The sequence below is a fragment of the Acanthaster planci genome, linkage group LG08, assembly GCF_054643075.1.
Source record: "Acanthaster planci isolate LZ-2023a linkage group LG08, COTS_SCS, whole genome shotgun sequence".
NCBI lineage: Eukaryota > Metazoa > Echinodermata > Asteroidea > Valvatida > Acanthasteridae > Acanthaster > Acanthaster planci.
Window position 1 is genome coordinate 16,600,614 of NC_141784.1, and position 24,223 is coordinate 16,624,836.

Sequence of the window (24,223 nt, forward strand, 5' to 3'; positions counted from 1 at the left end):
TTCAAGGCAATAATTTTTTGCTACCGGGGATACAACGAGTCGTGAATTTTGGTCGCAAATATTGACGTCTATATTGACGATTGGCGATGTCCTTCCTGGGCGACTATACTTATCCATGGCATAACAGTAACATTTCGTAAACAACGCCCACTGTGTCACATGGCTCCTCCCAGAGGGCAAGCCACACCTTACTACATATTCAATATTATAATCTCACTTTGAAACTATGTCGTGTCTGCTAATCTTTAAGGTTTATGTATTTGTCGTACAACAGTCTTACAGTGATCACTCCTCGCTTAATATAATAAGTCAAACTGGGATTATTTTAAGCTGGGATTTCTTTAGAGATACTCTGGAAGGCTACAATCTGTACCAGGCAACACCCTTAGCTTGAGACTCATTTGTTCCTTCCAAAGCTGGGTTTTGGGAGAAGTTTTAAAAAGCTTTTTAAAGACCTGATCGTCTTAACGATTAAATTGGAAGTTACGCAAAGTGCCCAAGACGTCATTTTCTTGTGTGCAGACTTGAAATCTCACTCTCCCCTCTTAGAAAAAGAAAAGTGGTATCAAAGGATTATTCACCACACGGTAGAAAACAGTTGCCTAAATATAGTCTCACTGGCCGTCCTCATCGCTTTTTAGCCTTTTATTATATATTTGTCAACTGCGTCTTAAATTGAAGTGGACCGTATGCTTAGACATTGCGGTTGATTTGAAGCTGAAACATCAAAGTTTGGGGTGTGATTGCGGGTTTATGGGGGTATCCGAAACATATTACTCTGTGCAGTAAGGGAGTTGTTCTGTTGAGTACTTTCGAGGTGATGATTTTGCTCAATCATTCTGATTGAAAGATTAAGCAAAGTCATCATTTCATCCAATAACCTCATCAAGATCAGGTTATTCACCAGGATACTTTCTACCTCCATCCTTACCAGTCTTCAAGATTATCACATGTAAGTTCAGGCGTCAGTCATGACATCTTGCGCAAGAACGAGTGCATAATCTAAAATGCTTTTCCAGTCGGCAATTATCCAGTCAAAGATGAATGTCTTTGACAAAAATGTCTGGTTCTATTACTCTTAGCGACATCAACAAAGGCCATTGATGAAAGAAATTCTCGGCAAATCCGAGAATAAAAAGAGAATTTCTCTCGGTTCAGTGATGCTCGTGCCAAGAATGATGCACAGACGTTGAGGGCAAGAGAACTGGGAAAAGGGGGATTAAGTTAGAAGAGACAAACGGACCTCCGAAAAGGATCCCTTGGTTATACCACCATTTCTCCCGGATGTGTCCTCATGAAAGAGTAGGTTTAATGAGGCACTCCTTCCCTGATCAAACCACGAAGCCCCACATGGCACGCTCTGTTGATATTGTTGTGGCAAGTTGGCGCTAATAAATAAACGCCATCTTCTTTTTTTTTCTTTTTTTTACGTCCAGCGATAATTTCATTGGAGGTCGGAAATGGAGTGGAAAAATGGGATGGGCCCGTTTACATGTACTTCGATTGTTATGCTGCAATTGCATTTTAAGTTTTGTTTCAGTAAAATAATCAAATGTTGGCTTTCTAACCATCTGTGGTTCAATGAAGACTGAGTTTGTGAGCATTGTTGTGACTAGGGTATAGTTTACGGGCACTTGAGGACCTCGTTTTGTGGAGGGGACACATTAGGGTCTTAACTGCCTCAGTTTCATAGACTGAATGCTAAAACATGGACCAAGGCGGACTATCTCCAGACCTTTTCTTCTCTAGCTTCTGAGCTGGGGGGGGGGGACACACAAGGGGAACAGGCTTCGAGAGAGGGGCATGTGCCCCATCCCCCCTTATAGTTACACCACTGTTTGCGAGTAGTGAACTCAACAGATAGTGACAGCTAATTTTTTCAAAGAATCATTCACAAATTATTCTTGAGTGAACCATAAAGTTGAATGACGGCTGTATAACCTCTGTTTCCTTGCTCTATGCACATCTTCACAGTTTTATACAGCATTATACCCCTGTGAATATTTACATCAGAGGTTAAAACTGGTGGCAAGGAGGCACGTCCGACTTGTCTTTGAACTATCTTGACAAAGGGTAGAGCAACATCAAGACAGTACAATAGTTGACCTAAAACACTAGAAGTGCTTGAATGTTCATGGTATTATGGTCCACTTAATGCACGAGCCAAGGCTGACAATGAGGTTGGAGCAGAGCATCAAGACAAACGAGTGGGCAAGACGGTCAAAGCTAGATCTGTTCCAAGGAGACTTGTCTTACGCTCTTTTAACTGTCCCGCCACATATATGGTCTCCAGAATAGACAACTTAAAAGCTCTAAACATTTAACACTCCGACGGCCACTTAATACAGTGGAGTCTTCTACCAGGCTTTTGGTCGAGTTGCTACTTTTTCACATTTATACTTCGCTCCTTGTGCATACCAGTAAGCAAAGTATGCTTTTATTCTTCGTGGTATTAACCAATGTCCAAAGCTTCGGATTTTGCCAGATTTATCTCATGCCAAGTGGCTGTGAAATCATCGCTTCTGTTATGCATTCCAGCGTCACCACTTGTTCTTTTTAAACAGAATCCTTGATTTGTAACAAACAGAATAATCCTATTACGGTCTGGATCGGCCGTGGAATGCATCTGGGTAACTGTATGAAAGGTAAAGTGTGTCGTATGGGGCCTCGTTTTAGGGTCCTTCAATTATATTAACATTACCCCTGTTCTTGTTTTTTGTGTTTTAGTGTTTCATATCAACAGTAAAATAAACTATGTTATGCGAAGATGAGTACCTCTCAGTTTTAATTTTGTTCAGATTACTTACTTTGTTACCTGTGGCCCGGTGCCCCGCAGCCGTGCCCCCCCCCCTGAAAAAACGGATGAATGGATATTGAATAAGGCTAACAAAAACTTGCTCTAAAAACCACACCATTGAAAGCTGGTGCCCCTCAAAAGATGCTGGTGTCCCCTTTGTGTCCCCCTCGTAAAATCCTAGCTACTGTTTGTTACACAGCGACACATCTCTTAATATTTTCGACAAAACGTAGCTCAGACGTCTTCCGATGTGTATTTGTTTCCTACCCTGTAAATAGTATGTTACCTCCACCCGAAAGATTTACCAAGAATTCCTCATACTATAGGCCCATTAATTGATTAGGTTCTACAAAATAACCTGTCAGATTACACGTTCATTCGTGGATAGAAAACTTCTTGTATACTATTACAGCTTTTACCTTTTGAATTATTTTTGGGTTAAGAGAACAAAGTTGGAATATACCAGGGGTGCGTCACACAATGACATGCATTTCTTCATATAAAACATCTTTAATTCAGGGGTTTGAATTATGACAGTGGGTACTTTTGCAATGGTCTACAACTTTTTTTTACTCAGATGTCCTCGTTTACCAGATATAAAAGATGTCTGTTGTAAGCTTTAAGAAAGGGCCAGAGTTCAGCCACTTAAAAACACTCATCTCTTGTTTTTCAAGCGCCCTCTTTCGTATTTGCCCGAGGACCGTGGTTTTTAATCGCACAATTGCAAAACCTGCGGATTCGATAAAAACAAATACCCGGACGAGCATGGAGAATCGACAATAGTGTAGGCCTAATTGATGTTTTAAAGATATTATCTTGTCAGGAAAAGAGGGAATATTGTCACCCTTCACCAATGATCAAAACAAGATTCAGAGTTCGAAATTCCATCCAATGCCATTCCATCTTTACCGGTATATAAATTTGTGAAAGATATTGTGGGGATTAAAATAAAGCAAAGAAGAACCATCAGTGATTTTCAAAATTAGGTTCGTACCCTATATCCAGAAAGTAACAATGTCCCTGGAAAAGGCCAGAACTTTTATCCTGGAGCCAGTGTGCATGGCGCGAGAAAGGAATCGATCGCAGTGCTCCTCACCAAACGTGCTCCTGTTCTTTCCTTAAATTGAACGTTGTAAGCCTAACTAGGGTAAATCTTTCAAAATTTACCTTTCACTTGTACAGACTTCAAGAACAAAAATCTTAATCCACTGTTTTGCGGTTTGAATGTCGCCGTCCAGACTGATATCGTAACCATGACAACAACGTGTCTGCCTAATGACCCCGATATGGGCGCCCCTTTGCAGCTACAACCACCTGAACAAATAGTGCACAGACATATCGCCCCAAGACAAATATTGTTGCTATTGTTATTATATTTATAATTCCGTAACGGCTTGTGACCGATTGTTTTCCAACTTAGTTCGCAATTTCTCCAACTGAATCATATTATTGACGGGTTTATTATGTCGTGGGGATCTTGTTTGGCTATTGGTTTGGTTGAGTCTCTTGTAGACGACTGTTGAAAGTGGCTTAAGCTAGTCATCGAAAATGTCAGCTCCTGTTTTCGCCCATTTCTCGATTATCGATTTTTGGTTCATGAAACAGTTATCATAGATTATTTCTATGTGTTGGTGATCAAAACAAAGATTACCTTCGTAACTCGTGCGATGATGACTGACAACTCCCGCTCCTGGGTCGATTTACCAACCAGTTCAGTTCGGAGCACAAAGACACACATATTGAGCTCTCGTGCCCGTTGACAGGTTTTAGTGGGCACTTAAACTTTGTCCACCTCTAATTCAGCAAATTCTGTTCTACGGTTTGAAGGCAGTTTATTAATTACCACAGCTAGTCTTTGGTATTTCTGACCAAGTTATAACCACAAACGTCGCTGTGTGGTCACAGCGCGGCGTCGGCACAGTAATGCCCTTGATGTTCGTGGTTTTATTGCAAATGATTCGGCGTCATTAAGAAGCCTCCCGTATTCTCCAATCCCCACCCCTCACATGTAAGTTCCAAGGTCACTCTGTTTTGTCATTATTTAATATTAACCCATTGTCACTTAAAAAGAATGTAATGGTGGTTCCCATTACTTTCGAGGCCTTCCTTCTAAATTAATGGAAACAGCCGTATCAGTATAAACACTTATTGATTATCAACAGTTTTGTTCATCATTAGCATTTTTGTAATTCATAAAGATAAGTGTCACTTCTTCTTTTTCTCCAATAAATTTTTATCATTTTTTGTATATTATATTCCTTTTGTTATGGCACTTTTATTCATGTGGAGGAGAGAGATGCATTCATGTTCAGAATCTCTTTATAAATGTCAATTATTATCATTATTATAATCTCTTCACTAAGTGACATTAATCCATTACGTTCAGTGACAGATCAAAGCCATTTAAAGTATTTATCGGGAACCAAAACAAGGATACGACATTAATTTGTTGCTGGTTTTTATTTCTTAATACGCTGCCTATATTTAAGTCCGTCTTTCATCTAATCTACCGTTGCTTTTGAAACTCTGTTTTAAGGAAACTTGGCTAAGAATACTCCACCTAACTCGTGAGTCGACCGCAAGTCCGAGTTGTCTACTCCGGATATGTTTTCTCCATTTAAGAAGTGTAGACAGAGCAAGGCGACGTGACGATCACAGGTAGGTCGGCGGAGCAGGAACACAATACTTTCACGGATACTTTTGCGGTAAAGGCTGCAATTACTTTTGAGGTTGTGACTTTCTAGATAGAAGTATCTGCTGGATCCATAAATCTTAAACATCCATGGGTGGGCGAGCACCGAGCGGAAACGGCGACGAGTGAACTTCATACCTGCACAATGACGAAATTCACGAAAACTGTGAGCCATGTATGGTCTATAAATAGTATTGGATAAATGAGAGAGAGAAAGAACAAACTCATCGCCACCAGAGGATCTTTCTAATGATTTGTCCGTGTTGATGATCCTGAGGGTTAAATGCACGCGTGAAGGTCGGTTCGTACTTCGAACAAAAGCGAATATAAATGCAAATCTGTTGTGTCAGATCAGCGGCGTATCCATCTTTCGGTGTTTGGGGGGGGGGAATTCAAAAGCGAATGGGGCTTTGGGATTATTTAACATGATGTTGGGGAGAAAAAAAATTGAAAAAAAAAATTACTCAGGGTCCCGACATCCTTGCTTTTATTTGCTGGTGTTGTTTTCCTAAGGTTTTGGTGCCAATATTTGATAAATAAATACACCGATTACTTTATTTCCTACTCCCCGTCAGGGGGGGGGGGAGTTGCCCCCCGCCCCTGCTGGATATACGATACTGTGTCAGATCAAATATTTGCATAGAAATTTGGAGTAATGAAGCACATTTCAACTACGGCGATATTTCGGTGCGATTTTTCAGTGACGTCAAATTCGCTTCGCAGTTTCCTGCAGTATGACCTGGCCTTTTTACTAATGAAGGCTTGGGGGATTAAGCACATCCACTTGTACTCATTAATGTGTTTCATTTATTGCATTCTTCTTTCGTGGCTGTAAAAGTCGAATCTTGTGATCAAACCATCCAAAACAAAAACAAAAAACAGTGTCTCATTCTGATGAGTGGACCTTTTCCGCCCCTCCGGTGTTATATCTTTTTACGTCATAAAGCTAATAATAAAAGTCAATAGCCCTATGGGTGATGGTAAAGGTCATCACCTGCATCCAGCAATCACAACACGCGGAAGCAATTTGTCTATTCTGGTTCCCAAGCTCTTTACAAAAGTTTCCGGTGACATCGAACTGTGCTCCAAAATAGCTTCGTCTAAACAAACACGAGCCAGACTGACGTGTAGAACAACATTCTGAACAGTACACAGGGAATAGCACGGATGCACATGGCCCATGCAGTAAACAAATGTATCACTTTCGCCTTCGTCTCAATTTACTCGTGTAAAGTTTAATCAGAACAAGAGGATGTCATGTTGACGTCATCAACGAATACCCGGTCCTCTCACGAGAGGATGCAGAGACTGCTTTATCTAATTTAAGCTGTTTGCTAACTTTTGGTCAACGTCTATAACTTTTTCGCAATAAGATCACTGGTTAAAAAAGTAAAACTGGTTTGACAACGCAAGTCTGCCTCAGTCTGACACTGAAAAAAATGGCTATACAAGTTAATACACCGTGATATTTAGAAAGAGACGCGAAAAAAAACACGACTCTCAGTTTGACTTTTGATATACTTGTCCACTGTCATTGTCCACATTTCCACCATTCCCATTGCATGCATTGCTCGTGGACTTGGGGCAAGATATTTTATTTCCCTTCGAGACACACTCGTCCTGTTGGCATGGATTAACTTTTTTACCTCGACCTTTTATTTCCAAAATCAATTATTTTGAATTTTCAACACTTTCTGCAATCGGCTTCTGTAAAAAAAACTAAACAATGATTCAGGAATCGATCCATTGAATGCAAATTCCAATTCTCGACCCCTGGATTAAACCGATTTGTTATGTACAAGAGTGGTGCGCAAACATGGTGTCTAAAACACAGTCCACCAGTTTATTCCCTCCTTCTCTTGCTTTCAATTAATTATTAATCACTTGAAAATCGACTTGTTACTTTTTTGGTGGTCATTGGTCAATTACCGCAGAGTGGGGAAAGTTTCCGATTGGTCGGGTGCTGCCCACGTGGCCCCGTGGCACAACATTAAAGGTGCACTCTTTGTTGCGCAGATAGTGTTGTGTACGTTTCTCCTTGAAATGTTTTCTACACATCAGACGACTGGGAAGTAGGCAGTACAAACTCTCTCTGTATTTTATCACCAGGGGTAATAAAATCAATCACTGACAGTACCCATGCAGCCATCTGTGACAGCCAGTTGTCAAAGATGACATCGCAATTTTCTCCTGGAGGTATTTCGTTGAAGATGTATAGTTTCAACCATACTGGTTGAACCATATGTGATACCTTTTTTATGTTAGATCCCACATTTTAGCAATATTTAGCCACATCACTGGCAGATTGTTGCAAACATTAATATAGGCCTAACACTTTCGGTTTGACGAAATACGTACAGGTGACCAGGAGTTTGACAATGAAACGTCGGTCTATTTTGAGGCTTGGAATAAGAAAATTATTACTCTTTATAAAGACTGATGCTTGCATGTAAAAAAATTCTGGAAACAAACTGAAAAACACTCAACACCTTTTACTTTAAATGTCGTGTGTTACACCGGCTCCTACACGCGCGCGTCTAAACCTATACATAAAAAGAGAACAAAACACCCTTCCATTCTCCTTCAAGGGATCAAACATTAATGATGTTTACTTTTACTGAAAACCTGATAGAGAACAAAAGACATCAATCAATACACTGCAGCGCACGAGCTCATAAAAAGGAGTGATGTAACTCTTCGAATCCTCTGATTAATATTTAACCACTGTATTTTGTCGAAAGGAATCCCTCACTGTACTCCCCTGAAGAGTAACAGACAGAATCATGTCACGTTAAAATATATGTATTATTGGCGTCATATTAAAACAGCTTTTTGCGTGTAGAAGAGTTCATTTCAACCAAGACTCGTTCCAAGTTCATTCCAAGCAATCAACCCAACTGTAGATTAACTGCCCAGGGATCAGACCTGAAAGTTACTTAAAATCACTGATCGAAGTTGTTATGTCAAAAGTCATATGAACTTTTACAGCGTGCCTTCTAAAGTCACACAGCAATGAGGCTGTAACAGACCTGTTGAAGTACGATAGGACGTCCAAGCCCTCTCTCTGTGGAAATGTTTCCGCAAACCACAATATGAGTCATCACAGACACTGCGGTCGCTGCTTGCCATCTGCATTAAAATAAATCATGTTGGGTCTGAAGTCATTTTAAGAGTATTGAGTTTTCCTGGTAAAGTTCTTCCTGTTGCTCAGTATTACTCCCTAAAGATTTGCTCAGTTTTTGGTTTGTCTTTTCAGCATTTCAATATGATTCATCGTTTTCTTCTGGATGCCAGAAGAGGCTTTCGTTCTTCCAACAGTTTAAAGATAAGAATATGGAGCTGTTTTTGTATTGTGATGACTGTAAAGGGTAAGGGCCTTCTGCTGACAAGATTGTTAATTGTGGAACTGCAAATAAGTTAACCACTCATTTGCTCTTGATGCGTTGCATTATTATTATTCAACATATTTTTAAACAGAATGAAGCCATTTTGCTATCACAACTCCTCCTGCTTCTTCTCCGCCCCTCTTTTTCTGTACTCTTTTCTTTACTTCTTCTCTACCGCTTTATCTTTGACACTCTCAGCTAGGTTACCAAAATAATGTCATTTTTGGCTACATGTAATTGTTTGCATTATTAAGTTTAGAATTCGTGCATTTACTGTTACACGCTTTTACAACTTTTATAATCATTTCTTGGGTTTCTATTTCAGTGCTGTGGTTTCAATGTAAGCTGAAGAAAAATTGCAATATTCGTGGAAACAATCGTAAATCAAGTTCGCACAATGTCGTTAGAGCGTAAAACCTCATCGGGAGTTGATACAAGGCAAGTATGCTGTTGAAAAATATTGATGATACACCATTCTCACCCAGGCGATGATATGCCTTACATAGGCCCTAATGTTTTGTCAAATAATTTGTACGACTTGTTTTCTTTTTTGTGGAGTTTGCGCAAGATCCGGTTGATATCATCAATCCCACCTTATATACCCTGTAAGCTTCTTCAGTGACTGGTGCTTCGCAGGGAGATTCCAATAAATAAATCACGACTTGAACACAACGGTCTTCAATTTTCCTCAGTTTGTGATAACTTTCGTCCCTCGATTCTAAACAGGCAAAAAGAATCAGCCTATAATTTCAGTTTAATTTTTCCCCGATATCGGGCATAAAAAGAACTGATGTGTAAGAAAACAATATGGCTCTCATTAAACTATTTGCTGTTTGCTATAATCTACAATTTGCAACAAGTACCCATTTCACTCATCCCCCCTTGTAAGCGAAATTCAGTGCTATTTACGGGGTCCTATAAATAGCTCTAAAAATTGACGATATTCAGTAAATTAGTCTTACAGCTGTGTCATAAACTACCTTGATGGTTTATCTCTTTAAAAAGTGCATGGTTAGTTAGAAAACTCTTAAAAATACTTCAACGAGAAGCGTGAGAAGTAGGGCACTTTTCATGTTTTGGGAAACAGAAGCGCAGGTAAAAAAAGTTGCAAGTTTCATCATGAACTGCGAAGCGTGTTATATTTACAAATTGACGTGAAACGTAACACTGAGCGTCACCTAAAAAATTCCACGTAAATATTTGTCGCTGAAAGCGAAAGTTCAACATTGCCTCCAGTCATGTTAGACACAAACTGACAAAAACTAGCAATTTCCCATAACAGTGTTGTCCATTGAAAAAAAAGTCGTGTTTGGAGGGAAACAGAAAGATGGTTTGCCACTTAAAAATTTGACTATTTTTCTAGGTTTACTTTCTAGATGAAAAGCCCCCTTTTCTGATCGGTCAAACGGGTCTGTCATTAATGTACATAATTGCAACATTGCTGTCTCATAATGAAATGCCTGAATTAATGGAGTGTCCAAAAAGAAACGGATGCACAGTTTCCCTTAGCGCAATTCAATGCCAGTTCCTTTCTGTATATTTTGTATGTTTCTGTGTTTTTGCTTGTCTCCTTTTTTATAGTTTCTTTTTCTTGATTAATGTATTTGTCTACTTTTTGTCAATTTGGAACTGGGAAGACAGCCTTGTTTTCTTCAAGTTAAAAAAGTAGGAATATTTGCGTGCACAAAACAACACTGTTTAGTGGCAATATCTCTTGAGCATGTCTAGATTACTGACCACTATCACTTTCATGAATATTAAAGCAACTTCATTTATTAATTTGAGAATAAAGGGCAAATTCCATCATCTAGCCACTAAGGCCCGATCACGTCATGATATGCCAGGGTTAATTTTGCAAACCGTCACCCCTCAGTCTGTAACTATCAGGAAACTCTTCATTTGAGCTTTTGAACTGAGTCTCGTCATAAAAGTTGATATCCAATTTGGCAACTGATTTTAAAATGATGGGGCTATTCAAAACTACGGGGGTGACAGGTTTTCAGAAGAACTTTAGCCTAGCCTTAACAAAATGCAGTTAGCCCTACATGTATACACATGTTCCCATGGGTTCCGCCCTAAATTACCAAACTTTCAGTAAATGCGCGTGTACACGCAGACAAGTCAGCTCGTGTTGAATATTCATTGTGTATGCGTAGTCATATTTTCACTGAATCGTGCTATTACTAGCTGCGATTGTCTTGTGTATGTGTACATGTACGCTGTATATAGGGTACATGTGCATGTGTCAGCTCATGGCCGCATGGTCACTGCCGTGCGGTTGCTGGTGGGAGGCCTTTCGCAGTTCCAGAAGCCAGACCAACACGTGTTGTGCATGTGTGTGGATATAAGCATGTACATGTACAGTGTACATGTACACGCACACGTGCGCAAGTACGGTAGTGCACATATATACTGCACATGTACAGTACTTGTACGTTGTACGTACAGTACGCCTACCGAGTACTGCCATGACAATAGCATGACAAGCCAAGTTCAGTTGATGTTGTGGGCGTGCAGCTTCATATTATGTTGTTTCTACTTCCATAATATCTGTTCACATCATATTTGTTCATCAGTCAGGCAAAGATTGCGCTAGGCGTACCGCAGATTGGCTACATAAGTGACGTGGCTACATAAGTGACGTGGAGAACAGAGTCGAGTCTAGTTAGTAGGATTGTCCGCCCGGTGAGTGACTGACATGCACTGACAAGCGATGGTTTGCGATATTATTTACCGGCCGTGAACGTGGTCTACCTTCGTCGCACAGCTTTACAATTGGCGACCAGTCTTCGATATCAGCAACCCAAGACGTGGCACTGGCATTCAAAACGTGGCAGCTCGTGTTTCTTTGGTACTTGTGTTGTATTTTCCCAGGACTCTAGGTTGACATCACTCAGCCACTTATTAAGCGTGCACAGCTTCGCTCTACGAGTACATCTGGGCTGTCAAAAAATCAAGGTATGTTTTTTATTTTAGTGAACTTTCCAGTCTATTACTTGGTGCATTTTTTACGCGAACTTTAAGCTCATTCAGGTGCTTTTAGACGGTTCTGAGCATGACTTTGTGCACCATGCTGTGATTTGTGTGCATGTATTTCAGCTTGGTAAAAAAGACGTCCGGGAAAGGAGTGTTCGGGATGTCATTCACTGTCGTTAGTATACATTACATGTACCATCATTTGGAAAACTAGCAAGGCCCTTGCAATTCATGTTCCTAGCGGTCTCAAAAAGGTTGCATTCAGCAGATATTGCTAGCCAAGGCCAACAAATAATATTGCAGTAGTACTGCAGTATTCCTGAAACGTTTCAGGTCCAATGCAACAAAATTTCTGTCTGCATATTTTCCCCACTCCTTCCCCTCAAAAAAATAATCCTGAGAAATTATTTCAAAAATGACTACCTATGACCTACAAACTGAAACCTAGAAACAGTAGCCTGATACGTACTAACCAACTTTAATTTAATTCTTTCTGGTAATAAGAATCACTGTTTTCAGAGATGGGAGGAAAACTTTCAAATTGCGGGGAAAGTACACGAAGTCGGTCAGGTAGGGACTGAAAACCCAATCCACATGTGTACCCAAGTGAGATTCGAACTCGGGTCGCCGTGGAAGTGGAAGGTGATGAAAGTAGCTTTTGCGCCAACTTGGCTGTCCCGAAAAACGTCCTCATTTTTCACTGTTCACTGTTGATGTTTTGATCTTCTGACGCTTTTCGTCATTAATTTGATGGCTCCCAGGGGCGTAGCGAAGGCATTTTCTTTGGGGGTGTGCGAGAGTCAATTTCGCGTCGCGTAAAATGGAAATCCGCGGTTCGCTACATTTTATGCTTCAGGGGATATGCCGACACCAACGTACATGTATATCGTTTGTGCGCCAACGAAGCTCTATTTGCCGACCGGAATTAATTATTGGGATTGCCGGTTCCCCCCCCCCCCCATCACTACGCCCCTGGTCACTCCCCTCAATATGTGCACGGACTTTCACCTAATTCAGTCGTTATCAAAATGCGTTTGTCTGGAAATGAAATAAATACAAAACAGGAAAAATTTCTTCAAGTTCCACCGTCAACTGTGCTTGGAAAATTAGCACTTTGATTTCTGAGCCTTTGCATAAGCTTGTAGGAATAACTAGCCCATCAGGTGAGTAATTATTGATTGTGAAAAAGCTGGAAGAATGCAATTTTTCACCGTTAACTTCATTAGAAATGTATATCACTTATTCCCTCGAAATTTCAGCTAACAGAAATGGGGTTGCTAAGTTGCTAATTACTGAGCAAACAGTTCGCTGTTTCTATCACAATACTGAAGTCACACATCAAATTACACATGAATGCGTGTATATCTCATGACCATGACTCGGTTTATCGCAGCAAGGCTTCAGGGTGCAGTGCATGGTGCAGTGGAAATTTCTGCTGAGCTCAATAGCATAAAAGGTTGCCCTGCAGTTTCTTTTGAAAAATGATATTGTTTGTGCGACAAAATGGAGGGATTGTGGAAATATAGGCCTATGTTAGTTGAGTTAGTTCACTGCGCCCATAGGAACAGAGCTGTTTAAAGAAAGAGTTGCGACATGAGTGTTTCAACTGTTGGAATAAAAATGGTGGCTTATTAGGCGGTGCAAAGAACAATTAGCACACAATAAATAGCTGCATGCTGTACTTCACACAACGAACAGCCATTTTGGATCCAAAGTCTGGATTTGGCTATGCTCTCTGTGTAATCAACTCTGATTAGGAACGCTGTGTAGCGCCACCATTGATGAATTTGAGGTCAGAACAAGAGGACCGCGAATCTTTTCTGCAAACTATTATATTTACAGTGAACAGCTATTTAAAAGAAAAAAATGTGGCATTCGAGCTTAAACTCGTTTGTAGGATGTAATTTTTGAAGAGGCTTTTTTCACTCACTCGACAACATTTAAGTCTGAAGTGAATCAAACGAAGTCGGTAAGATGTTTTGTAATAATCACAAGACTGCAAAAGTAATTTTCGATCCTTCCTTTGCATACAGAGCAATTAACTTTCAACATTTCTTATCGCCAGCCCTACATCCAAATGTACACTTCTGAAAAAGGGTGCCGATCCAGTAAAGCTTTGTTTTGTGTTTACCCCAAGAAAAATCAGGAGACGTGTAGATGAGTAGACGTGGAATGCATTATGAATCATATCCGAACCAGCAGATTTTAAGTTCAGGCTCTGAAGGTCTATCAATTTTCTTTGGGCTTTGCTGGTTTGCGTAAATACTGACATAGCTCGTATATATGCCCTGTGTGTATTATCTCGAGTCAACATTGTCATTCAGATCACAACATTGAGCTGTAGACTTTACTTATTTATCATTTAGATATACTGAGATACAAGGTTCTTTCACGACAATTTGTTGTTGACATTGGGTTAGTGTCTCCAGAAGTAGGCTTTAGGGATTACGCATTCACAGACATTGTTAAACCCAAAAAACTTGGGGAGCATATTTCATTTATACAAGAAATCGTTTGGTTATGGTTATGGTTATGGCCGTTTACTTTTGGCATAACTGTAGCATATGCGACCATATTCATTTTTCTCTGAAGGCATATTTTGTCACAGAAATCTCTTTGTGTATAGAATGTTTATGATTTTCTAATGATGCCCTTCAAATAAATGAACGGATTGGAATCGTACTGTTTCTTGATTGTAGTTTCTTGATAGTAAACTTTCTCGTTTATAATTCTACTGAGAGTCAGTGCCTTACACACTCACTGGCTTGATGAATAATTCATGCACTGAATAATGTGGCCTTTAAAATCCGAGGTTACATTCAGGTTTTGGTCATACCAGATTTAAGTGATATGAAAGCCCAATTGAAAAAAAAGTCAGAAAAAATTTAAATGTCAACTTTGTTAAACTTACAGATTTGAAACGTCATAAACAATTTAATATTACTCAATGCAATTTTAATTTGAATTGTGAGCTTCATATGAGCTAATACGGATGACCCATTCATCTACAACATACTGTTCTAATTAGAACAAGAGCTTTGGGTCAAGAATTACAAATCTGGGCCACGCGGTCGAAATCTTAAAACAAATAGCTCTCAGAAACATACTTTTTGTCATTAGAAAGAAGTGTGTACACAATTCTGCAAATTATTCTGCTTAGTGATTTGGCCATATCCCGATTGTGAAATCCAAACGACTTAGGCCTATTTGAAACTGACTCACTAAAACAATCATTTGTGTGGTGTGTGCTCTTTCTGTGTTTAAGTTGGCTGAGGAGAATCGTCATTTTCGTCATTAGACCCGTACGTGGGACTGTATCGAGATATGACTAATAAGCTATCACAGTAATTACCTTATCAATATGTGTACATTGGAAGATAGCGTTGATTGGCCTTGCTGATTGGCCTTGCTGGTTTGCAAAGTATAACATTTACCTCAATCACACCCAGGTGTACTGTTAAATTCAGGCAGCTAACCAAGTCCACCACGAGTAATTAGGACTCATAAGTTTTTTTTTACACCTCGTAGTATGGATGTTAATCACTCGGTTAACCTTTGATGTGAGAAATCTACATAAATTCGGAATAAAGTTACACAAGTGCAGGGAGGAATAAAACACAGTGTCTATTGGTTTAATTTCTACTGCCGCTAAGTTAATAGACAAAAATGAATACTTACAGATACTTTATAAAGACCGGCGAAATTAGTTTTTATAAATTGTTTTTCGGTGATTTTTTTTTTTTGTTAAACCATAGTTAAATGCGATGTCGCACTATTTGACATATTTGCGCCCCGCCTGTCGCTCTTGTTAAGCTTTTGTAATTGCCACGGCCGTGAGTCTTAAATGGCGAGATGCGTGACAAGTACCTTTTGATCTGAGCGGTGAATAAACTACGTCACAGAAAAGCCGCCACCGTTTTGAGTGATCGACAGCTTTTAGCCACGCCTCCTGAGAGAGCGAGGCGAACAGATCCGATGCGTTCCATGCACATGTACACGTACAGTACAGTACGTGTTCAGTGCTGGTGTAGGTAGCTCCAAACGTACACGGTTCCTAGATTCTATTGTCATGTAGTTGCAGTTCAGGTTGGCCTGCCATGATAGTCCATTCCCGCGCTTTTGACAAATTGTCTTCATGTGAAACTTTACCAGCAGAGCCAAGGAGTCGCCGGCCGTAGTCAGCGCAGGTTTTCTCCGGCAGGTACAAACATGTGGATTTCAGTGAGGAGATTATGGCTAGGAGCAGCGATTTTGTGGAGTACGATGCTGTGCATTGCGAGCGGAGTGGTTGTGGACACCGAGGTCGATTCAGAAACAGACTTTTTACCAGTTGTTCTGGCACATGAGGAGGAGCAAAGCGACAGAGGAGGGAGTCTTCATGAGTCAGGGGTGTTCGAAGGAGCCTTACACTACGTAGACGAGGAAACCGAGGCTTCGTACAGCCAAGGTATGTAGAAGAGAAGGCGTGATTGCCAGCCGACACTAGTGCGGCCATTCGTTGGCAGGACTAGCAAACGGCGCAGGGCCCCCATTCTATTGATACCATTGGTGTACACACACGGCAAAGGGTAAGGCTTGAATGCACTGCTTGTGCTAAACAGGCTATATAGTCCGTACCACACACCCCATGGGCATGTAAACAATAGCAGTCCATTGACCATACAGGCAAGAGCTTATTCAATATTCTTTGCCCTTTGAAAAGAATGTTCTTTCACGCGAACTTTTCCCGTACGGATCCCCCTCCGCACGCCTGTGGCGTAGCGGAGGCCTTGTATGGATTTATACGCACCAAAGACACACCTTTTTGCCTGCCAAAGGGAACGGGTACGTTTAACGTAAATTCCCAATCGACGGCTCGTAACTTGCGTATTTCTTTTCTAGGTTTTGTCGTGGTTCAGGACCAATTCGTGTTAGTAAAACAAATACAATTCCAGTGATCACGTTTTACCAAACTTGCTGGAAAACACAACCTCTGCAAAATATGTCCAAAGTTCAGTAGAGTTTTGAAAGTTAGCCGAATGGCCCTCAAATCGCCAAATGGTTTACAGAGATATAGGTGTCGCCAATTAACAATACGGGGCTTGTATTTTTAATCATAATTATTCACGGTCGGATTTTACTGGGCATTGTGTTCTAGTACAATTGCCTTTCAACTGGCGAACAAAAATCTGTGTATTGCCCGGGAGTACTCACCCAGACCCCTGTGACTGAGCTCGCTCTGTTGGATCTGACCTGTACTGTGTGACCATGTTCCCATCAGAACTGGTATCAGAACGTCAAAACCATGTTAATGAGAAACGTGTGGCAAAACGTTGAAACATTTGGAGACAGAGAACATCGATCAGATAACATTAGATAAAAAAAAAGCATTGGAAATCAGATGTTTTTTTGTACAACATCTTGTTAAACAACGTGATTTCATCCTTACCGTTGTTGTATTATTATTTTTAAGTATCACATTTAGAGTAACTTCTAAATTACCACGAAAATGTTTTGACAGTAAAATCGAAGTGTTCGAATTTGTTGTATCATTAAATTTTGTTGTTATGCAATGTTACCGTTTCAATCAATTCTTGGCTTAGCAAAACTAATTTTGCAGAACGGAATTATTAACATCACTGAGCGATATGCAGTTCTCCTTACAAAAGGTTCTCCATGGGTGTAATTAAAACTAAAGAATAAGTCAATGATGCAAGTATTTCAGCTTGACTTGTTATCTTGATAACTCAGGATTCTGAATAATGAAACTTCGTGCATGTGCATGACAACGAGAGAACTGTTCATAAAAAGTCGCCTTTTTAGTTGAGGACCCTGGGCAGACCCTCACATTCACAAAAAAGGTCACGGGTATCGGTTGAGGCGACGCACGTATGCGATCAATACCTACTATTGTATTTGCCGACCCTTACCCATCCGTGCGTTGGCATTAATATCTTAAGTTTGCTCTACAGTGTTAAATAGAAGAACAAAGGTACCTCGCAAAAGTACTTTTGCAAGTTGCTGCGATCTTGTATGCACCTCATGAATAACGTTTGAATAAAATATCATGTGTGCCTACATCATTCTTCCTTACTAATACCTATTCTTAAACTCTACATCACGAGCTGTCCTCGATTTTTTTTCAAATCTGTTTGCCTAACGAGAGTACTTGAATCCGAGTACATGTACATAAATTCAAAACAGGATCAAAGGAAGATCGGGGAACAGGTCTATCGTAGGTCTTTTGTGGTGTTGTTTGAAGATGCATCGAGAGGCGCTATGACACTAGATGACTCTCGGCCCACGCCGAGGCAGTATTTCAGGAAGTATTTACAGCTCACTGAAAACAATGCCTATTCTCGCATTGTTAGCTAATGTCCAGCATTCAGCAAACAATAAAAATGTAGATTCGGATGTACAGAACGTTTGAAACTTCTTGCATGTTTGTAACGGTATTGTTAAACTGGTACCTTTGGACTGTGATTTGTTTATCCTCCGAGGCAGCCAACTGATGGACCACGAGTACGCAGAAAATCTAGAAACGTAATTTTCTCCCTAAAGTAATTGTTTTTCCTCCCCTTCTTTATTAAAGAGTCGCTAAATGTGTCACAAATCCTATTGTAACGACCCGACTGTTCACATATACGTTTGATTGATCGTTGCCTATTGATTTTGTTTTGATCCTGGTTAGATGATCTCTCGTGTACGGAGTTACGCTCAAAGAGATACATCTCGGATGGATTCTGCACGAGCACCCGGCCCATCACTGAGATGGTCTGCACAGGGGAGTGCGTACCCAGAAGCCTGTTGAACGAGGGCGCCGATATCGTGAAAGTGTGGGGCAGAACCAAGACCAAGGAATGGCGCTGCGTCAACGATGTGGTGAAGCTGCGGCGTGTGCACCTCGTGTGTAACAACGGCGAGACCAGGACTTACAGGATTCGCACCGTCAAGAGTTGTAAATGCAAGCGGTATGACAAGCGGCACAATGATTCGGACCTGGAAAACACTAACGAGAACGCTAACGAGGAGAGGCCCAGCCGCGAAGACAGACGGCGGGACAGAAGGAAGCAGAAAAGACAGAACAGAGAAAGGAGCAACCGGCGCAATGACAGAGAAAAAAGACTCGCCAGCTTCCCAGAAGATAACTGAATCTCGATTGAGACTCTCTCAAACTGGGAGATAATTTGCTGTTCGATATATAAATATATAAATAAGACCCTTTAAAAATGTCGGCCAAGCCGATGATATTACGCCCTGACTGTGGACCATTGCCCCCTTCAAACGGACAGTTGACTGGTTCATCATGATTGGAGTACTGTCTATTGTACTCGACAGCCTTTAACACGCACTTTTCTCTGACTTTTACTCACCCAACAATTTCGGTTTTTATTGTCATTTTTTGATGCCGGGCATTTTTAAATAATGTTCCAAGTCGTACACTGCAGCACACTATTTAGGTATTTTAACGACTAGTACTTCGAAGTACCGTTTGGACCGTTGTGTTTTATGAACACCACCTTGGAAGATCTATACGCTTGGAGGAGCTGCTGACGCATCCTGATGGCCATCACAAGTGCCATGAGCATGGAGACCATACCAGGAAGATCTGCTTGCACATGGGCTTCTTCTCATTGGTAGCCCAAAACGTAACCCTCGATTTGCTTTGATTTCCCAGCCGTACGTCTGCTGTCCTCCCTGACACCATTATGGTCTTTCTAGTACTGATTCCACCATGTGCACTGTGGACCTACTGATTCACATGTAAATAATGCTGTATTTTATTCCCAGCAAACAGCATAGTGTATTCGTGTACAGTTATTTTTAAAGGAAAGAGAAACCCTGGGTCTGACAGAGAACCCGGAGCCGGATTAGTGACGTGTTTTTGTAATGTAACACTGCCATAGAGTTACTGACGAATGATGGTTGTATAATAATTTGTATAGAAAGAGAATAATTACCGAGACAACCGAGCCCCCTTTCAGTTCAGTTCACCTGCGCGTAAGTCGCCAAGTTCACGGCCATAAGTCTTGAGTGACGTCGGTCTTACCTGCGCGTAACTTCATCTTTCACCTGTACAGGAATTTTGGCTCTTTATACCCCAATCTCCAGCTTTATCCTGCATGTATTATTATTATTGCTGTCGGTTAGCAACGTCGCTTGTATAAACGCCAGCCTTCTTCGATGACCATTACTGATTCAACAACCATCTCTCCGCTGGATTGGATACCGGCAAAGCAGTTCGCTAACTGGTGTCACGTCAACCAAGAATGTTCTCTGATAGGACAGCTAGGATTTTGCACTTATCCAAGACTCCTTTTGGATTTTTTAAAATGTCGGTACCTTTTCAATTATCAACAGAACACCAAACGTGCTCCAAGTACCCTGGTGCCCGTTGTATATAATTCTGAACTACTGCCATTTGTATATTTTGTATTTGTCATTTGTTATAACCAGTGATAAGTCAGTCGCCAAGAATGCTAACGATCAGTATTTAAACGAAAAAAAATTATATTTCAAATTCTAATCGATACTGTTTGTCCTTGGTTTTAATTTTTTGCTCAGTTCACTAGCGGTCGGTACATTCTGAAACGGGACTTTACAAGACGTTTTCTTGTGTGATTTTTTGTAGTATTAGATGAAAAAAAAACTCTCAAAGTGGTTATGGGCCTTGGCCTTTTTTCTCCATCCCAAAGATGAGTAGTTTGAACTTAACTTTTGAAAGATTCACCCAAAGTCAGTTTCAGTCTGTTTTCAGACAGGAATCTGTATATGGAATCATCGACAACTTGTTTCTTTATTAATCCACTGGACTGCCTCAAAGAAAAACAAAACCTTGGGATACTTACTGGCACATTTTTCCCCCAAATGAGACACTTCCTCTCGGAGTTTGAGAATAAACGCACAGGAAAATTTCACGTACAGTACATTAAGTTTAAATAAAGCCGAAGTGGTAAATAAACAGTCACATACATTTAAATCATAATGCCATTGAACTGAGTGATTGCAAGATACCGAATGGTAAGGAATTGCTTGAAACTCTACTCCATTGGTTTTGAAACTAAAACAAGCATGTATTATACTGTTATATATATATTTTTTTTATTTATTTTGAATGGCAGTGAATGTGTTTTTGAAATACATGTATTTCGAAAGACCAAATTTAAAGCATTGGTGAAAGTTGACTGGTCCGTACGCTTCCGGAATTTCAGACTTTATTTTAAGATTTTTTTCAGAACAGTATTTTCCAATCCGAATATCATTTTCATATCATGTAAAATTAGTGAAATAATTCCCGTTGTGAATTAAGAAGTGTTGCGTTGTAATGCTTTTTAACACAAACCTTCGTCAACATGGAAATCGACAAAGAAATCGTGATGATTAAAAGAAACCCGCAGAATCCTCTTCAAAAGTGGTGTGGACATTTTCACACAGTTGTCTTCGAATGTTTACATGTTCCAATCAACATGAAAGCTCACAATTGGCTGGGTGCTCTATTTGCCCGGGTATTGATCAAAGCTTGGTTGCCTCCGCTGTGCACTTTGGAAACCTCAACACGGTGCATGTACGGTTCCATTCACAATGCTTTGTGTTGATTTGCGAGAGGTCAAAGGTTATCTCGGGTGGATCAAACTTTGAAATTCCTCGTGTTAAAATTTGACGGCGTTCTATAAAATGACTGGTCGTTTTCCTGTTTGCTGGCTATAGCTGTGCAAACGGGAATTTTCTGGGAACCATCGGAGATGGTGGAGTAAAAGATGTACCTTTTTCGGTTGGTTGAGTTTTTCAACGTGTTTGTAGTTGTATTGTTGTTATGGTTTGGGTACAATGTACAGTGACCGACCTTGGGTGTGTAATCCGTTCACTAAGTGTACTTCGTGTTTACTTGCCCCATGAAGGCTGCAGCATTAGTACAGAGGAGGTCTGATTCGCTCTCAATTCAAAGGAACCCTGACGACAATTAAACAGGAGCTTTTTGAGACACCTTTATTCCAGATGATGAGTTTTATTACTCTGATACACTTTCCTGGGAGTAATTGCGCAGTCGCAGTAGGACAATATTCAGAGTTTTACAACAGTGGATTTATTCTTGAATGACAGTTCGATAACCATCGTTTATATTCTGACCACAGACTTCTATTAGACTGGAGCTATGAAATTTGAAGTCCAAGATTAAATTTACAACAGGTACAAATGTAGGATCACGGTCAGAAAAAGCCTACCTTATTTGTGTCTTTATGGAAGCCCGAGGCAGAACTTAATTCTTTTAAGAACAAGATGAACTTGTTGCCATTTTTGTCCAAATATTATTGATATAGGTGTACCTTCATGTAGATCAAATTTGGAAAACCAAACAGTATTCAATAAGACTATGAAATGTGCTACTTGTCTTTAAATCTACCTTGTACCAGCATAGGTCTTCGCTTCAGTTAACTTATACGTGTGCTCACATGCTCGCATTTTTGTGCTTGCTGTGCACACTAGAAACCACTTTCGTAAACCTTATTACTTTATGCATTGCAGAATGTGATTTTTACCTTGAGACCTCGTGAAAAAAATATGATTTAGATTTCAATTTAATGGAAAATAATCACATTTCATACTGTTTCTGTCTTTTTAGTTGAAACTGGCATCAGGGAGAAATGATCTAGAATTTGCGATCGTAAATATCGTCAGGCCTTTAGGACAGACTCACCAAAAGAAAGGTATTGTAAGTCGTTTTAGTACCCCCAGACTCTTTAGAATTAATCTCACAATTGTACAATGGCATATGTGAGAAAAAAAGAAAAATGCAGTAACTTTGTGTAATCGAACGTCCAGTTGTGGTTTGCCAATCTGTGCGATTACAGTTTATTTGCTTTACTTATGGTAACTGCAAAGTATACATTATTTTCATGTTTGATACCAACTTCTTCCAATATTTAATTTTGCAATTTTTATATCAATTGTAACCATACGATGAACATTTTGTATGCCTAGGGTATCATTGGTTCAACGTTTGAATGAAGAACCCTTTTGTACTTAATTTGTAGACCTAAGGAAAAATTTAACTAAATATCGAAAAGTACTTAAATTATATAAAAACGGTAACGTTTTTTCTTGAAAACATTCTTGTAGTTGGTGCTCCGTCTTTTGCTTGTGCTTGTAAATTTGTGCCGAGCCATTTAGTTCCTTTGAGAGCTGTGTCTGCATTTAATCATTTAGTAGAGATATCACTGTAAAACAAAAGCTGCAAACGTGACCAGGAAATTTAGGCGAAGTCTCGTATAAGTTCCCTGTCATATGAAACTTACTTGGCTTTCTGGACTGGTCAGTTGTGGACACCAACCTTCTCACCATACTTATACGTTCTCAGCACATACATGCGCACTGTGGTCATGGGGACTTTTTCTTCCAGAAATGCCTGCCACCCTTATGTACTTACAGGAGGGAAAACGAATCTACGAAACTTGTAATAAACTCAGGCATACATGGAAAAACTGCACGGTGTACATGTACTTGCATTTGGACGTGCTCAAACCACAGTGGTTGAAATTACCATCGTACGATATTATACACAAATCTAAAGTTTTACATGATTTGTGTATTGTACCTGGGAGGTGGCTTAGAATACGTGTGGCTGTGTTATGATCGCGGCAAGGATGGATGCACAGTAAGAATATCAATTACCAGATCGTGTGTTTGGTGATCGTTAAAAAACCTTGAGGTGTGAAACACCGTCGGCACGCCCCTTCAGAAAAGCATCCGTTGATACTCGTTTCGTCACAACATCATCGACTCTTTAAACATCTCCCCATCCTCTTCTTTCTCACTAGGATGATTACCCTAGGTGAGAAAAGTGGGTAGATGAGAGAGCGAGTGACGGGTTGATACTTGTAAATTAAGCTTCGCCTCCGGCAACAAGTTATAAAGATTTTTTATTCTTTGAGCACTGGTCTCTTGTTCGCTCACGTCTCCATGCTACTGAGGTATCGATTGCGTCCCCGTGTATCGATGCACGAGTGCGGTACAGGTGAGCCAAGAACAGCTTGGTCTTATTGTCCGATGGGCATCGGTGAGGCCCCATTACACACAAAGCGGCTAATTTCGCCCCTTCATGCTACTATCAATTTTTTCGACGGCACAGATGGCGTTCCCATCGATTTTTTTCGCCGTTGATTCTGTGGACATAAGCTTGGGGCAAATTCAACATAGTGCCTGAAGGAACCGTTGACATTGCTTTTTGGGCACAAAGTATGAACAAAATGAAGCTAAATATACAGGGAATTTGGAAAATGTTATATTTACATATGGTATAATACATACCCCTTGCGTATTTGGTCAAGTAAACAGTCATTTTGGAACACTTTAGATTCCCGAGAGTTTTAATGCAGGTAAGTTTACTGTGGAATC

General features: G+C 40.2%; 1 protein-coding gene across 1 annotated transcript; it reads left to right on the top strand.

Annotated features, from left to right (window-relative positions):
* Positions 1 to 11,311: 11,311 nt before the first annotated feature.
* LOC110986597 (sclerostin domain-containing protein 1-like) lies at positions 11,312 to 22,939 on the top strand. Its single transcript, XM_022248581.2, has 3 exons — positions 11,312 to 11,833; positions 16,004 to 16,298; positions 18,522 to 22,939. The coding sequence occupies exons 2-3, from the start codon at positions 16,061 to 16,063 to the stop codon at positions 18,980 to 18,982; spliced, it is 699 nt and encodes a 232-aa protein (XP_022104273.1). The 5' UTR covers positions 11,312 to 11,833; positions 16,004 to 16,060; the 3' UTR covers positions 18,983 to 22,939.
* Positions 22,940 to 24,223: the final 1,284 nt, after the last annotated feature.